Here is an 18,143-nt window from a genome sequence, read left to right as displayed (position 1 = left end):
CGGCGGGAGCTTCAGTAGCCGCTCGTACGTCGACCGGAAAACCTTCCACGTCGTTACGTCGTCCTTACACGCGCCATCGTCGACGAGATCGCAGGGGGGCCCGCGACTTACGCGCACCCCTCGATCCCCCATTCGGTGACCATATTTTTTTCCTTTTCTTCGTTTTTCGAATTACCGCGATCTATAGTTCGCATCGTCTATAAAGTATTTAACGCGGACGATTATTATAAAAAAAAAAAAGGAAAGAAACAATAAATCGAGGAAGATACATATATAGTGCAGTGGAATCAATGGATCGTCTCTCGTCCACGGATCTCATTGGAGCTCGAAAGTGTTAATATGAAGGCAGATCTGTGACGGGTGAATGAGCGCGCGCGCGTGTATATGAGTGCGTAATCGCGACGAAAGCATATCGAAGCATCATGCGAAGTGCCGCGAGACACCGAGACGCGCGTTTCACCCGTTCCGCGTCGCTTCTTTGCGTCCTCCTCATCGCCGTCACCGGTAAGAAATAGAGCCGCGTAACAGTGCGATACGGTGGATTTAGCCGCTTGGCTTACTTCTAAACTGGAGCTCTTTTAATCCCGACTCACTCAGTCCTATAGGCTCGCAATCGTTCTACGAGCACATTGCGGAAATAATAGATAAATAAAAATGCTGTTCGATACACCAAAAGAAAATTCTCGTATAACTCGTATAAAATCTCCGTGTGATTGCACATTCAGTTGATTATAAATATAAGCGTGCATACATATCGCAAAAACAATGTGCAGCTATATATGTGAAGGATGTGTGTATGGGAATTTACCGGTCGATAATATATACTTGTATAAATCGTATCCATTAACGGGGAGAAAGGAGTACCAAAGGAAACCGATAACTTCACTATGGAAGTGGATCTAATTTCAAGCCTGGAAAAGTACAAAAAGCAATTTTGCGTACGAGAAGCGGGAAGGGGGGGATTTTATGTGGGAACCAATGGTCCCGCAGTACTCCGCGATCAAATGTAACAAAAAGCCTGATTTACCGTGAAGTACGCACGTTTTCTCAACACAACATTGCTTTACTCTCTCTCTCTCTTCGCAAATAGAGAAAAAGCAAATAGTCGTGTAGTCGCAAAAATTAAAAAGTTCCAGATGTGTCCTCGTAAATACACGGTTCGTGGGGGGAGGGGGGAAAGGGGGGAGAACGACTCCGTTTGCATCTCGCGGCCGAAATCGGAGGGCGGGTCAAAGAGGGTTGATTCAGGGCAAGTTTCTCGGTGTTTTAAACAAAGCAAGTGCAGACTCAATCTGTTCTCCAAACACGCCCGGATCATCGTTGTAAGGGTTGAAGTTCGGGAAAATGGTTATAGAGTCTGAGCCTTTTCGGAGGCGCGCTTAAGGAGACCCCATAAAGCCACGTCTCAGGTTTGGGATTTGGAAAGAAAATGGGTATAGAGAGAGAGAGAGAGAGAAAACTTCTTCCGTGTCGCGTTCGATTTCGTGACTGTAGCCAAGATGTACGCTCGAGGTGCCGAGGGTGATCCCCGTTCGATGACCGCGTCTGCCGCGCCGATCCTTTCAAGGCAGCAGCGTAGCAGCGCGATGCGCGAGATGAGAAAAACTACCGAAGCGAACTTCTTCCACGACGAAAGATCGGTATGTCGGATCCAGTGATTCACCGCGATTTCCGTCCTTTTATCCGGGGCAAAACGATCGACGGATAGGATTAGAACGGCTTTTGTATCGACTTAACAAGGCGAAATCGTGAATATCCGGCGAAAAAAAGAAGGTGGAACGTGTCACGTACGCACGAGATGCGTACATCTTTGGCAAGCCCGTGAGATACGGAGGGATTTCGATCGTATTATAGAGAGCGGATGGGGCGGGAACCAGGATTAACGAAGCAGATACGATCAACAAAGGACCTAAATGCCTCGTATCGATGCGAATTATTAACCATTCGGGGAGTTTCCTAAAAATTGGGCGGAGAGCAAAGCGCGATTTAATGGGGTTATAATGTCGTTATACGCGCATTGGAACCAGCGATCTAATTACTTTTTAAAGTTTAACGAGAGAAAAGACATCGATGAAAAAGTATCTTGGATAAAACTTGAACGAAAACATCGCGAGAAAATGAAAATTAAAAATCTTTCATATCACAATTCATTTTTTAGAAATTCTTACTTTTTGGACTTAATCTATCTTTCTCATAATCCGTAAAAGCTTTTCTATCCTTATTTCCTTAAACTTTCATTCAACACTCCCGCTTACTTATCTATTAATGTCGCGGCATTCAATGTTACCACCGCTCAACTTTAATAATCGGCAAGTGATCATAATATTATAATCACTGCAATCAAAAGTGACGATTTTGACAGAATTGAATTATAAAGAGAGACGAGGCGAATTGAAAGGGCAGATGATTAATCGTACATAAAGTAACAGCAAACTTAAATTGCAGTCAAAAGGAAACGCATAAAACTTACTTTTACTCGAACTCCGTAATGTAGTAAACGTTAATCAAACTACACCCGGCGCTGGAGCCATTCCGCTGACGTGTGACAGTCGTCGGAACTATTAAGCTACGCGGAAGAAATAATTTTCTGCAAACTTACTGAATTCCTTATATGCGATCTTTACGAACCGCCGCGAGAGTTATTCCGCAGTTATAAAATCGTCTACTTTTAATTTATTCGCCAAGACGTTTGTCCGCGTGTCTGTGCGTGGCTCCACGTAAATCAGAAAAAATCACGTGAGAAAAACGGATTCCCACTGTGGGAATATGAGAAAACTTAACTGTTTGCCAGAGGTGAAGTCTTTTAGCCGGTTATAGTTTGAGGAAGATTAACGAAGGGACCACGCGCTACTAGATTTAAATCATTACCGAGCCGTTTATTCATCCACGCCATTTGCCTTGAAAACGCGCTGGAAAATTAACTTTTCGCTCGCGGATCCGTGAAAAGAATCCGATATTGATTTAGAATTGCAGGCGGTCTTTGAGGATAGCTTTGGAAGAGAATTAATAATACGTACGCGCAGAATGTGAAGTGCTACGCAAATATATTGCGGCGGATCAACAGTGTGTGAACGGATAAGAAAGATATTAATCTAATTAGAATTATCTTATACAGGGATCTATTGCACGATACTTGTTCAGACTTATATATATTCTCATTATGTTCGACGACAGAATTCTGACGGGATATCTTCATAATCTGTTTTTATAACGACTATTATTAACTTTGTTATGCTTATACTTTAATTAACGAGAAAGAAAGAATTATGTGAGTGCTTCGTATAGTCTAAAATATCTTGTGAACGGCAATTAAAAAGTTCGAGCTGGATAGTGCTGAAAAAAGTGATTATTGTGATAGCTGCGGTTCATGTAATACAGTAAATTCATTAACGCACAATAACTAAATATTTTCAAAACGTGTGTATCACTCTTTAAAAGTGATATAAATTCCGTAACGGTATGTCTGATTCGGAAAATAACTTTCTATTTTTTTTAGTATAAAGAATATATTCATCTCGACGCGATTAAATTATTCGATTATTAAGGAAGGCAAATTTATAAATCTACCGCTTAAATTAATTACATTCGAAATTATTGGCTCAGGAAAAGCAATTTAGGAGAAGATATTTTTATCGCGTGAAGATTTTACGATAATTTTATTGTCACATAAACAAGCAGTGTCGATGCGTTTCTAATTACGATGGACCGCGCAGTGCATGGAATGCAGTCTGATTGCTTTCGATACACGTGAATTATTAACTAATTTAACACGTAAGAGTTTCTGTTGGGATTATCTACTGTTCCTGTTGGGAACTAATCTTGAAATCGGAGCTAAAATTTATAGTGATCCTCCTGTAGGACATTACATACAAAATTTATATGGGAGGTTTTTATAGCATTGCTCAGACTACTAAATACAGAGTAATATAGCAATATAGCATCGTTTCTATCGTGGCAATTATTATCGTCAAGTGACCGTAAAATTTCTTATTTAATTCTTAATACCGATATGACAGATTGATCAGATTGGCAGAATAGTGCAACGGTGACTATTTACAAGCGGTATAAATCTAAAATTGCCTTTACGACTAATGGGGAGTTTCAAAGTATTCGTTATTCCATCATTAAAAAGCCGCATGATACCTATACGAATTATCGCACAAAGAAGCGGTTGAATAGTAGCAAAGATACTCGAAATACGAGTATATTATTTCTATATATATCAATATTTACAATTAAACGAAATTTTGTTTGTTAAAATAATAATTAATTAAATGTATCAAACTAATTAGTTATTTCAATGGTATTAATGTATTATTTTTGACATTAAAAAACATAAAAATTCCTTCATAAGAATTTTTACACAATATATGAAAATATTAGGATATATGTATTCTGATATAGGTATGTATTCTTCGTTATTCTGCAAAATATTTTTATTATATTTGATTTATAAGTTTTTAGTTATTCATCACTTTACCTAAAACCAATATCATGTCCAGCTATGCTGTAAATTATTTACATTATCGTGATAATCTAAATATTTCGAAACAATATTTGTGTTATGATCTTAATAAACTTTATAATCCGCGATTTATCGATTTTTCCAGAATACTTCGAATAAGTTAAATTTTTCTTTTTAAAGACTGATAAAAAAAATCATACTTATTCTTATATATACGTATATCTAAAGAGAAATAAATATACATATATAAACTTTAAAGGAGAGACTTTTATACTTTTCGTGATTTTGTATTAAAAATTTCTTCTTATGGGCTAAGAAATAATTCATTCTTACTTTCCATTGTATTCGCAATTTGTCGGGCCACTTGCGTCACATACGGTGCAGTAGCGGTGATAATTTTGCGGTTTAATAATTAAAATTGGATCGAGATGAAAAAGATTCTCGCGGCGCGTACCTGATGCCTCCTGTCCGATTTTCGTGGCGGCATAATTAAAGTGTCACGCGAGAAGTAATGTTGATAGGGTGTAAAAGTAAGAAGGCCGAAGTAACGGATGCATGCCTTTGTTCTTTAGCATTGGGGACGGTAGCGGCGCGAGGGGCAGAGCGGATTTAGCTGTGAGAAATTAAGCAATTAAGTCGCGTATTTTACTACTGGAGATCCGAGGTTCAACCAACTAGTCTTCCGATCTAGACTCGCTCCGCTGAAACCGTGAGCAGAGAACGTATATCTGCGGTATTAAGATATCGCGTAACTGTGTGCTAAGATTTCTAAATGAGAACAACGATAAAACGAGCATAGAGGAAACGAAAAAAATAAAACAAAAATAAAACGTTAATATCATACATACATGGTAACAATTTTATAATTGACAGCTTATATAAGTATAATTATATATATTATTTATGCGTGCATTAAAAATTTGAAACACTTATTAATTATATTATCTATATGACGTAATATACATTAAGAAATTGTAAATATATCACGCGTTTATTTCTCTAAATTATTTCGCATCAAGAATTGTTTCGTGAAACTAGATAAAGTATAATATTAATTTTTAATACAGTATCACGTTTTTTCGCTAGTGGTGGCATATTTCTTTAACAGAAAATTATTTCTCCCATTAAAAGCTTAATAAGCGTTCGACAGTTAATATCTGCTTTAATTATATTGTATAAAAGCAATTTGAACGCGAATGAAACATTATATAATGCTCACGAAATGAACATATCGTATAATTTATATCGCATACTTTTCACTTTTTATATTACGGTTGATTTATCAGAATAATTTATCGATTACATATATACAATATAATTAATCTCACGTCAAACAAAAATCGGATTTAAAAATGTGAAGATTGCACGGATCAGAATCGTATACATATGTCAAAATGTCAGATGCTAGTAAAAATAAAAAGAATATTAGCATCTCACAGAGATTCTAGACGATGCTTATTGAAGGCAAGTAACTGCATTTAATGACTATTATATCTAATAACATCTTCTTTAATAACCGCATCAAGACACTTCAGATGCCACTTATAAGCTTGAGTCTTCACATACGTATATTTGTACAATGTTCGGAAACATGTTGATACTGTTATGTTGATAACCATTTGATTGACGTGATAAAGTTGTTGTAATTGAATTTAATTGCATTTTTTATTTTAATCTCAACAATAAGTAACTGTGTATTATTACAATATCGCAAAGACGTAGAAAAAAAACAAGAGAACGTGGATAGAAAGTTATAAGAAAATGAAGAAAAAGGTATTAGCAGAGTACGCTCGAAAGCAAAAGTTTGAGCGGCAAAATCGAAGGGTCGATCGTAATTAAACTTTATTGCTGATGATATCGAGCTCCGATTATTGATAATTTCTTCAAACAATATTTAACATCATCTTTAATTATAGCGTAAGAGCATTTTGAAGACAATTAATGAACTTAATACAGAGAATGTGGTCGTTATGAAAAATGGCAAAATAAAAAGTGACTTCTTATAGTTATCGTATAATTTTGTAAATAACCACATTTATCACGAATAATTGGATGTCAGCAAAAATATGTACGTAAGATATACATTCCTTTTAATTTAGTTCGTTGACGAAAAAAAAAACAAGTATCTTTGATTAATCTCTCTTTGATGTGATATAATTCAAGATTTAATATGTTATAAATTATTCGACTTCCTTTTCACTTTGAATTTCAAAAACTAGTATCAAGATAATTGTTACATTGTGTGTTACATGTGTACCTATTATTATATAACACACAAAGCAAAATGACAAAGCAAACGTATCAAATAAAAAAAGAGGAGGAAAGCGCAAAATAAATTTGATTATAAAAGTTAATTACGAAAAATATTAGAAAAGGAGATAGAGAAGCATAGTGAAATTTCGAACAAAGGACCGTTGAATGAATTTAAACTGATTATCGAAACTTCGAAACGATTGTTAATAAGTTTCCCGAGTAATATTTTAACGTTTTCCTAATTATCGTATGAAAGCACTTTAAATGCCAATTATGAGTTCCATTGTGAAGAGTAAATCCGCTAAATGTCCAAGAAATAAATTCATAATTTTATACCGGTATATGTAAATGCATAACTTAAAATAATACATTTATCATACAAATGTAATTCGAAATAAAATCTGTTATTTATTTCAATGTAATTTAATTCTTATTTGGAACACATTATAATCATATCATAAAATGTCGTGAAATATTCGAAAAAATTATTTAATTCCCATTTTTTAATTATATCATGCAAAAGCCCTCAATTATGAATTCATGACGTAAGAAGTGTCCTTTATCTTTCTGCTAACGTTATCAATTTGCAAACATAGGATTAACGGATAATAAGATTAACGACCTGTTTTTCCATTTCAGTTAATTTCAGTCAAGCACGTTATAAGTCGTTTTTTTTCTCTAATCCTTCGATATTTCTCTGGAAATTTAAATTATCACATGTATTCCTTCACACTTATTTACATTTATTTACGCACCACCGCAAACGTCGCTTGACTCTGCGTGAGAGTTATTTGTGAATTATTTTTATCTTTGCCGTCGTTTGTGTGTATGGTCGTCGGTTGGGGTCGATGTGAAAGTGGTTGAATTCGTACCGAACGAAATATAGGTGTGGCGGCGCGTCGCACAATGTGCTCGGGCCGATTTATCGCGAGCACAGCGGCGGCGATAAGAGCGCGTCTCTCGTAAAATAATACTCCCCCGACCCTCATTATGCGAGAATAACGTTGACGGAAGGAAGGAAGAGAATAACGAAGAAAGTTAACGTTTGTATTAAACTTTTGATAAAATGCCTTGCAGTGCACGGAACCGACGCGAGCAATTCGCTCCGTCGAAAAGGATCTCGCTGCCTATCCAAACAAGGGCGCCACGACAGAGTGCGTTTCTGTCACTCTTATAAGAAAATTCTCTGTGATTTCGTGACGAGGTCCCGTATATATACAGAACACTTTAAAATAAGAGTTGCAAATTTTTCAATACGTATACATTGTCTGTAAAACTGAGAAGATTTCAAATCTTCTCAAAATTAATTCATATTTTATTCTAATCAAATAATCATTAAAATACATATATATATATATATATATTTTTTTTTAACAGAGAAGTTTTATTACAATTTATAATTATACTTTAAAAACGTCAAATATATTATTTTTTTTACAGTTTATTGTCTTTTGTAAGAAATTATCTTTTGCGATTTCAACAATCTTGCTAAAAATCAGAAAATTAAGAAATATACATAAAGAAAACGCATCTTTCATTGAGTTGCTCTATATAAAATTATTATTTATATCATCATTTTCTGATCATCAAAACTGGATAGCGGCAGTTTGAAGGAGAAAAACTTAAAAACATAAGAACGTAAAAAATTTCTTTTCTTGAGATTTTAGTGGAATTCGGATGGCTCCATAATTATTACGATATTATTATCGCGACTGGAGAATGCGTAAAGCCAGAATTCATAAATAAATATAAACCGCGACCGTTCCAAATCGATAAGTGGCTAGTGGGAGATGGAGCATCAACAACACCCTCGATCCTAGCAGAGGGTGAGAGACGTCGCAAGTAAGAGAACGACGAAGGAGCGATAGAGGAGAGAGGTGAATTGTAACAGGGACTTCGAGTGTCATAACCCCGATAAGCCCTTGCTGATTCCTACGGAACTTTAGCCACATTTGAAAGGGAATCGCCGGGATTACCATTACTTCCGGCTGAAATCCTTTTCCCAAACAGCGATATCCTTCGTGTGTAAGAGGGAAAAAGATAGAAAATGGTCGAAATGAAAATCGGCTCTACAAATAATCCACTTCAATTTGCAGTAAACTATTTCGCGAGAGGAGGGGGAGGTGGGGCACGTTCAGAAATTGTGAAAATGGTAAAGAGACGGTCGAGAGGTTTATCAGTCACGCTATTAAGTCCAGCTTGTTATTAAATAAAATATTTTTTCACGCACATTTCGTTTGTCTACACATAGTGACCGTTGCTGGACGAGGATTAAAAAGCGTTTGCTCGATCACAGATGACGCAATTTGAGTACATTTGCACATACGCAGATGAATGGATTTATATATGCGCGCAAAGAGCATTTAAAGCATAAAAAGCTTTATCGATTATCGCTAAGCTAACGTAACTAATCTTTCGCAAATTTACCACGATAGATTAAACGTTCTTTTGTGCTTTTGTTTAATAAACACAATTTAAATAATCGATGATGCGATAAAACATATGTGGTTTAAATATTTGCTTTTGTTCCGAGCATGATACATCGTGCGTGTTAAATTAGAAAATTCGCTCATTTTATGAATTATAAATGCATTTGTTTATTACTCATAAGGTAAACGGAGAAGCATAATAAAGAGTTTATTTGTGATAACACGACGTACAATTAATGTACTTACAAATCGACATAGCCATTATGAAAAGCTTATTTTCAGCGTAGAGAAATTTCTACTTATGTGACACAAATCAACATTTAAAGACTTGATTAAAAGTAAAGTAAGCCATACTTTGTACGAACTACTTGAATATTACGACTTCATATTTAAAGACCATCTTACAAATATTGAACTTGCATCTCTCTTTGCTACAAGTCTTCATGTTCCGTTTAGTAAGGCATATTCAATTTACTTTTCATCGTCTTATTAATTATCCTCTTTGGGAATACGTCGGGTATTAGATTACGTACTTTCGATTTAAGTTAGGCTGCATGCTTGCTACTGAAGAACTAACATGTACTTAAGCATGTAATTCTGTACATGCATATGTATCAAAATTATAATATAGATTACATTCCGGTTATTCAGCGATTAAATGATCGAGATAACAAAATTAGATCTGACAAAGGCGAGGATAATGTTTGAACGCGACGTGATCGGTTCGGCTAAACAAACCGCGCGGATTGTTAAGTGTTATTCTCGTATAATGATATACTCGTGGAAATCGCAGAAACGATGAAGGCGCAGAAATGCGCTGTTGGGAGAGGAAGTATCAGGAAAATAAGAGCGCGGTAACTGCTGAACAGCGGCTGACACAGAAGTTGCTACTTGTTTAGAAGAAAGGGAGACGCTCGGGATGCGCGCGGAGTACCGTCGTTTTTCACAAGTTGCTCTTTACGTTATCAGTTGTGCCATCACGCTTAACCTTGCATCCCTCTTTGCTCTCTTGTGTCCTGTTTCGTATTTAGCTTTTATGTTAACTCGTGTAAAAAAGCTGCTCGTACATTTCACGCGTTACTAGAGCGTATCTCCTTCTAATTAATTTTATTTTTTTTAAATAGTTTTCGTATAAATTAAATTACAAAACAATATCATATCTGAGAATTAAATTATTATTCAATTATATAAAAGAAAAGCATGTAATGGATATTATGCGGGGTGTCTCGGACCATCCACGCCACTAATTTAGAAATGAGAGAAGTGATTTTTATAAAAAAATCCCAAAAATTTTGATAAATAAAACGAATGGTAATATTTTCAACTTCCGGTTCCAAACGGAAATAAGCTATTCAGAGCCCATAGAGCCAATAAAAAATATCATGTTTCATTAAAAAAAATCAACTTTCGCTCTCAATAGTCCATTTCCATTTAGAACTGGAAATATAAAGTATTACCATTCGATAGAGCGTACCTAATTTCAAAATTTTTTATCAAAATTTTTTGGGATTTTTGATAAAAATCACTTTCCTGATTTTTAAATGGGTGGCGTGAGTTTGAATCACCCTGTATAAAATATTAATATATCGAGAATTTAAAAATATGCGACAAATAATCCAACATATTGTTTTTTTACGCACTGTGCAAATTATCGAAATAATAATGGAAGAAAAGCGAGCTAATAAATGTTAAGCTACTTTGTACGGTTATATGTCGAGTCATATCATATTTTAACAAGCATTGTCTCCTATGTCACAAACGGGAAAGAATATTATATAGTGAGCAACTCGATAATACCTCATTATCGTGCGTCGTTAAATGTCGACGGTATGACGGAACGTTTTTTCTTTAGTCATCGGACGCGGACAATCGATGTAGCTAAAATAAAATTCCGTACCCGGCTCTAAACTCGGAAAAACGAGGATGATTTTCTCACCGGCTGGCAACTAGCTCCGCGATAAAACTCGAAATCTCCATTCATCGCGTAACGGGAAACTCGCTCTGATCCTATCCCCCCCCCCCCCCAACTGTTGTCCTCCACCGGCCGGCCGTTGTGTATCGAATCGTCGGGGATTCCGTCTGTCGCAATTGTCAAATTTACCTGATTGCAAATCGATACCGAATTACGACGACGCGCAGCGTACCATCCGAATCGCCAATGATTCGCTATCTGCCGTCGACGTCTCCTTCTCGATATGTCCAATGCAACGATTTTTTCAATCCCTGTGATTGATCTTATCGGCGTATGTACTCGTTGTCAGTCTCTTTTGCGCGATCAGAAAATAAAAAATACCGATCGGAGGAAATCGGATTATTTGTTCGCGAGGGTAAAAATAAGGCAAATATTATCTACAAATATAAACCGATTTCCAATTTCGTATTTCCAGTTTAGCATTTAGCAATCATTAATATAATATAAAAATGATTTATTCAACAATTTGCTCAAAATGTTACTTTAAGTCTTCAATTTGTTGTTATAATTACTTCAAATATGTATAATATTGAAAAAATGCCACGCACATTCTCTAGGTACGTTTAAATAAGTAACTTTAAAATTTAAGTATTTTTAATACAGAGCTCTATGAGCGCATGCCAGAAACGAGAGGATTACCTAGAAAATGAAACGGCACATATTCACACATAGATAGAAAGACGGATTAACAACTTCGCGAATGCACAGATTCACTAGTAGAATATAATATTTCTGGGATGTATAAAAAAACTAAAGTTCAGATTAATTCGTATAAGAGAATAAAGCACAAGCAGTCGTTATTTTACATATTGAGTCTCGTTACTTGGAAAATTAAATGTATCGGATCAGATTCAGTTAAAAAACAAAACAATTACTAACATATGTATAATCTCACGCATTTAAAGTAATGCACAGTTATTGGCAATATCCCACAACATATATATATGACAAAATAAAACAATGTCTCATTTTGCTTACAGTAGTCTAAAGTTATCAATAAATATGGATAAGCTATAAACGATTCTTGGATAAAAAATTAGTCCATTATAAAAATAAATATAATTAATAATTAATAGCTTTTTTAAATGAATAAATAAATTTGCATATACTACATAACTGAGAAAAATTTTCATGTTTTATTGCTTGTCATAGATGTAAATTAAAAAATTAAATGTTTAATTTGTTTTAGCCCATTTTAAGGCAACGAATCTGTCAGATATATTATATATTATATTTGCTTATAACATTTTTATACTGTTAATATTATTTAATACATGTAGATACATTTACACTTACATTCTACACTTGATATAATTTTCACAGATTCGTTACCTTAAAATAAAAAATAATTGATCTTACCTTTGATATGCAGCATCAAAGTTGTAATTATGCCGATCTGTAACATATAAATATAAAACCTCAATTACAGCAATGTTTAAAAGAATTTATATTTAAAAAAAAAACTAATTGAATGCATGAAATAAATAAAGTTTATTTAAATTTATGTAAAATTCAATTACAAAATATATTAAAATCTGCCAGTATTGATAGAAAAATAATTATCGGTCAGAATATAAGTTATTATTTTTAAGCTTTATTTCTTGGAAACTTTTATTTTAAATAAATTGCACGTTTTGTTTGCTTAGCTATAAATAACTATCTTCCCAATATACCATAAAATTTTCAAACATTTACACAACGTGGAAAAATAAAAATTTAATTTTCTGAGAGAGAGAGAGATATGTTCTTCATTATCAAATACGTGTATACGTATATATATATATATATATATATATCGTGACTTGATACTCGAATTCTATTTCCTGTTATATCTCGATTTTATGGCAACTCTGTGTAACGATTCTTCAGAGATGCCGGTAACATCATGAAATTTCAAGTTTATGAGTTGTGTCGTCCAACGACATCTAATAAACATATTAAAATCAAAATTTTTTTAGATATATTATTGATATCAATTTGAATCATTTATAATACAACAATTCTTTCATTAATTAAATGAGACTACTTCGTATATTGTACATTATACGGGATAAACATTCTTGCAACATAATCAATAGCTAAATTTCTCTCTAGCGACATATGAGCTTATGCCATAATTATGAAATATGCATATAACGATCCCTAAGGACACGGTTAACCAGTATTTAATAAATAACATCGTAAGGGATTGACAGAAACAAATCAGAGCTGAATTATTCATTAAACATCGCTCAGGTAAATTATTAAATGCTCGTTTATATTATTGACTTTACTTTGTTTTCTTTTAATATAAAAGATTTATTTCGGAATCAAAAATTTTGATCATAATTACGATATAAATAATCTCCATCATTTATTAATAATTTTTAAAGAAGTGACGTTAAAAAATATTCGTTTGAAAATTATATAATTAATATCATGAATTTTAGAGATTTCAAATTACCAAAATGTAGATAATAAGAGCAGCTCGTAATATCGCATAATTCCATACATACATCATATAACCTTAATAAATTACTAAATCTAGTATTCTATTTTCAATGAAATTTGAATGAGAGATGACACTATGTCAGCCGCCTGAATATATTTGGAATTTCAATATTTAACACATGATACAAACTAGCCACATAACTAAGCTTTATAGAATTGTAGAAACAGTACAAAAATTTAATTATAATGTTAAAATTTTCTGCTAGAATTCTACATTTCGCACGAGCGTATATATGCTGTAAAATTCGTTAACATAATCAAGAGATTAATTCCCGAGAGAGAGGCATATTTTTCCCATCCCCTTTTACTCTGTCTTAAAATATTTATCAACTTCAAGTTAATGTTATAATAACTTCAAGGTAATGTTATAATAACTTCAAGTCAATGTTATAACAACGATTATTTTCTGAAATATCATTCATCAATACGACAGCCTTATCAGAAATAAGAGCTTTTCGAGTATTATCTGATGTTATATATGTTATATCTTGGCTTATTTAGAGGATACAACATTACAGCGTCTCGCTATTCGACGCCTGACGGGCGTGCGTTTCTCGGAAACATTCAGGAGGAAAGCTCGCGCGCGCGTTTGCGAATGTAAGCTGTTCGTATCTATCAAATGTCCATCAAGTGAACGTAATCCTTCCCATTGCATACGAACGTAAGCTCGATCTACGATCAACGTTGAGCCCTTCGCAGCCCAGGTTTGTATAGTTACACGGATTTCTCATGACACAAATCCTTGTTTCAAATTTCGATTCCCAGACGATGATACGGGAAATCCACTTGCAAGCTTCAGTGACTTTTGATATGTATATAAAATACGGGCGGTTTAGAATTTCGACTGGGCTCTACGGGCGCGTTACACCTATCCGATAAGCTAAATTACGGCGGGAGGTGAGACGTATAAGTTTACTGGCAGCAATATGTGCCGAGGATTGGCCCGGCATATAAAGTTACATAGGGATGTTCCATTTGCTGCACACCTGCTTTAACGTACACGCGGAAATACCTGAAAATTTCCACTGTTAATCATTCGCTCGTGTTTACACGTTATTACTGTGTTTACCGCCGGCGGTGTATATCGATATTTCAGCTGTCGGATAAGCTTACGCATTTTTGTCGCGCTCCGCGCACCGTGTATCGCGGGTTACTAGCAACGACCGAAAAATAGTAAAATGGCCATTAATCAATGCAGGTTTCTATGCGCTTGTTAAATTCATACTTTAAAGAGTAAGAAGCAAATTTTAATCTGCAATTGCTCCAACGTCACGGGATTCAATTAATTATAATAATTATATTAACTATATTAGAGAATTATATAAATTTATGAAAAAAGTTTGTGTTATAAATATGTTTACAAAATTTTTCAGATTTCTTAGATATTTTTAATTATCACACTCAGATAAATAAATAAAAAAACAACAAATGGCAGATATAGTTTAATTATAAAATTTTTAATTAAACGTAAGGTAATAAATAACGAGCAATTAAACATTACTGATTCGTGTCAAAAGAAAAGTTCAAGTCTTAGTCTTCGACATGAAATAATCTCTCCAACCGTTCCAATATTGCAGTGTATGACCACGTATGGAAGATAATGACATCCATATTGTCAGTTAAATGTCGAAATACTGCCAGCAGCGGGTTGCGGTCGGCATCTAAATATCCTCCTTGCAGCAACGTGAGAACGGTTACTCAATTACAGGATCAAACAGAGCAAGCCGCCGTCGTTCTAAATCACAATCAGGTCTATCGTAGTTGTATAGCACCCAGCGGCGGCGGCGGCGGAGGAGGAGACGTTATGGAGCCGGCCACTTCAAGTTAAGCCATTTTTCGCTAAACCAGTTTACGGTGTCAAACTTTACGCCGAGAGTTGCGCCGAATCGAGACGTGCCCGGGATCGATATCGAGAATGGTTCTCGGCAGAAGTCGAGGGGCATGGCGATCGTCGATGTTATAGTTAACGTCTTACATTTTCCACATTTCTTTTTTCTACTTTATGTCACGCATCGAGAATATCATTCTTGAATTGGAAAAACGAGATATAATAAAAAATATGTTAATAATTGGTTTCAATCTGTTTCAATTTGTGCTGTTCATTTTCAAAATGATACAGCGCGCATGTTAATATGGACAATCGCATTATTAACAAGTTATATTACACAACGTTACATTACATTTTGTATTAGCTTACTTTATGGCAGCTTCATAAATAAAAAAGATAGTTCGCTTCAAGTAAACGTGGTGACCGTGATATAAATTGTATTGTAAGCTTTGGAATATTGGTGCGCACTTTAAAATCGAGAGGTGCGATTTCTGCAGCACGCGAGATATGTAAACACCGTGAAAAAGGGCGAATAATCCTCTTAGGAAGGAACGACGAGTTGGAAGGAGAAAAGAACGAAAAGTCTAGTCTAGGCTTTCTAAGTACTGGATATCTTCTATTTGTCGAATAAATCAGCTTTTCTACTTTTTTCTCTCACTTAACTAATAACGCGAGAAAAAAGGTTATACGGATATATCGACGAATTAATTGTTGTTGGGAAAACTGAGCAATCACGTAAGACGAAGAATCTTGGTACTATTCTCAGTGTTCTCGTCAATAATCTCTTCAGCAAGCAAATCGCTCGAAGCGTTTATCGCTCATGAAAGATTAGATAATATTTCATAAAGAGAACACTAGGGTGCGAATTCTCTCTCGTACAACGACACGTACATGTGTAAATCCGCATTTCCATGACGAAGCAGTCGGCATTAAAGTGACGAACGATGAGCCGCAGATCGGCAATTCTGGCGCACTAATCCTCGGAAACGAGTTTCTAGACTTAAGCGACCCTTGCTTTTCGCATGCCCAAGTAATATATGACGCGCGATCGCGAAAGATGACATGATCAAACGCCAACTCGTGAGCCGCTGATGAAAATTCATGAATCGGCGCGCGATATCTACATTCGGGACGCGTACGCGATGCCACTCGTGCGAATGATATTAGCGATAAAGGAAAACGCGCGTAGGAATAATTAGACCTTTGTGTAATTAAAAAAATAATTGGCGCTGGGAACGCTGATGAAAATTCATGGCGATGCGCGCGTCGTGTTTATTGCTATCAACGACCGCGTATATAAATTGAACGGATAAAAATAACCCGAAGTATTGACGATTGCAAAAATTACTGGTATTCAAAGTGAGCGGACAGTCCTTTTTTCCTCTCTGATGAAAATTCATGGGATGCAAGTTATATTATTAGCTTTACATAAATGACATTTACGTATGGTTTTAAGACTTGAATATAATTGAATATAATTCTTTGAAGTCTAAGCAAAAACGATTAAAAATGATTCTTTCAAAATAATAATTGTTAATTGATATATTTGTATTATGGACTTAAGTTTGTGGGATTTCATTTTATATTCTATTTCTTCATAAACGGTAAGTAAAAATGTTACTTACCGATATTAAAAATGATCGTTATAAACAGGAAGTTTAAAAACTCAAAACCGAATAATGAATTCTTTTTTGCATAATCCTATACTTATTGAACATAAGCTAGAGACAGCGAACATACTCTTTTGTTACATACTTCATAAAATTTTCTTCATAATAGAGAAAAGAGCATAATAAGGTGATTATGATGAAAGATAGCGAAAAATATCATACATTCCTTTTTTAATACATTTAATTAAATATACGAGTGTGTAATACAAATCTCGGTATCATACTGTTAAAAAATAAATTAACTACACCATAATTATTTCCCTTCTAATCTTCTAATCTTTTTTTTTTTTTTGAGAGAGACATAATGTGCGGTCTCATGAACGCATTAGCGTCATTTTGTCCTGCAGTTGATTCATAATAGTAGTACCGTGACTTTGTCGTTCGCGAACTCGTCGTTTTAAAACCATGGAAATTAGCTGCAGGCGAAGCGTTTTCGTAAAAGTCATCACGAGCCAGTGTCCCCATTTCCGCCTTGAATAATCGCAGTCTCCTGTGCTTCTCAAGGTTCTCGGCAAACCAAGCCTGTCGTTTTAAATTGAAAAGCTCATTTTTCCTTTTACAAACAGCACAAGAGCCAAAAAAGCTGCAGAAAATAGCTGTATTTCGGTTTCCGCCGCATTTTATGGCAAAGAGCAAATTTCGCAGTCCGTTTCAATAGTCTTTAAACGTATTAAGCGGATACAAAATTGCATCTTCCACGTGTTTCAGTTGCCAGTTTTTATTAAAGTACCAAAAAATATGTTGTGATAATGTTACATATTTTTGCTCTTTTTCAAAATTTGGTTATAGAATGTGGTTGCCAAAATAAAAAATGCTCGAACGATAAATTCTTTCTTTCTCTAAACTAAATCATATACTAATAATTTAACACATAAAAGGTTTCTCCGATATCATCAAAACAATGAATGGGCTTGGCTCTTCGATACATTTTTTTATCTTCAAGCAATAAAGAAATAAAATGCATTAAAATCGTAAAAATTGTCATCCACTCGCATTTTACGTTCTCGTTAACGATCGTATTCGACAGTGCCACATT

The 18,143-nt window shown here is 34.7% G+C and overlaps 1 protein-coding gene across 4 annotated transcripts in view; it reads left to right on the top strand.

Annotated features, from left to right (window-relative positions):
- Positions 1 to 18,143, top strand: part of LOC105448340 — a 53,596-nt gene continuing 35,453 nt past the window's right edge. For all 4 annotated transcript variants that reach the window (XR_974233.1, XR_974232.1, XR_974231.1 and 1 more), the window contains exon 1: positions 1 to 504. Coding sequence is in view for 1 of the 4 variants with exons in the window: in XM_011686858.1 (XP_011685160.1) it covers positions 423 to 504 (82 nt within the window). In the remaining 3 variants the exon portion in view is untranslated. The remainder of the gene's footprint in view (positions 505 to 18,143) is intronic.

This window comes from Wasmannia auropunctata, unplaced genomic scaffold (assembly GCF_000956235.1).
Source record: "Wasmannia auropunctata unplaced genomic scaffold, wasmannia.A_1.0 LD336088.1, whole genome shotgun sequence".
In the NCBI taxonomy this organism is placed as follows: Eukaryota; Metazoa; Arthropoda; class Insecta; order Hymenoptera; family Formicidae; genus Wasmannia; species Wasmannia auropunctata.
This window is presented reverse-complemented; position numbering and strand designations above follow the sequence as displayed.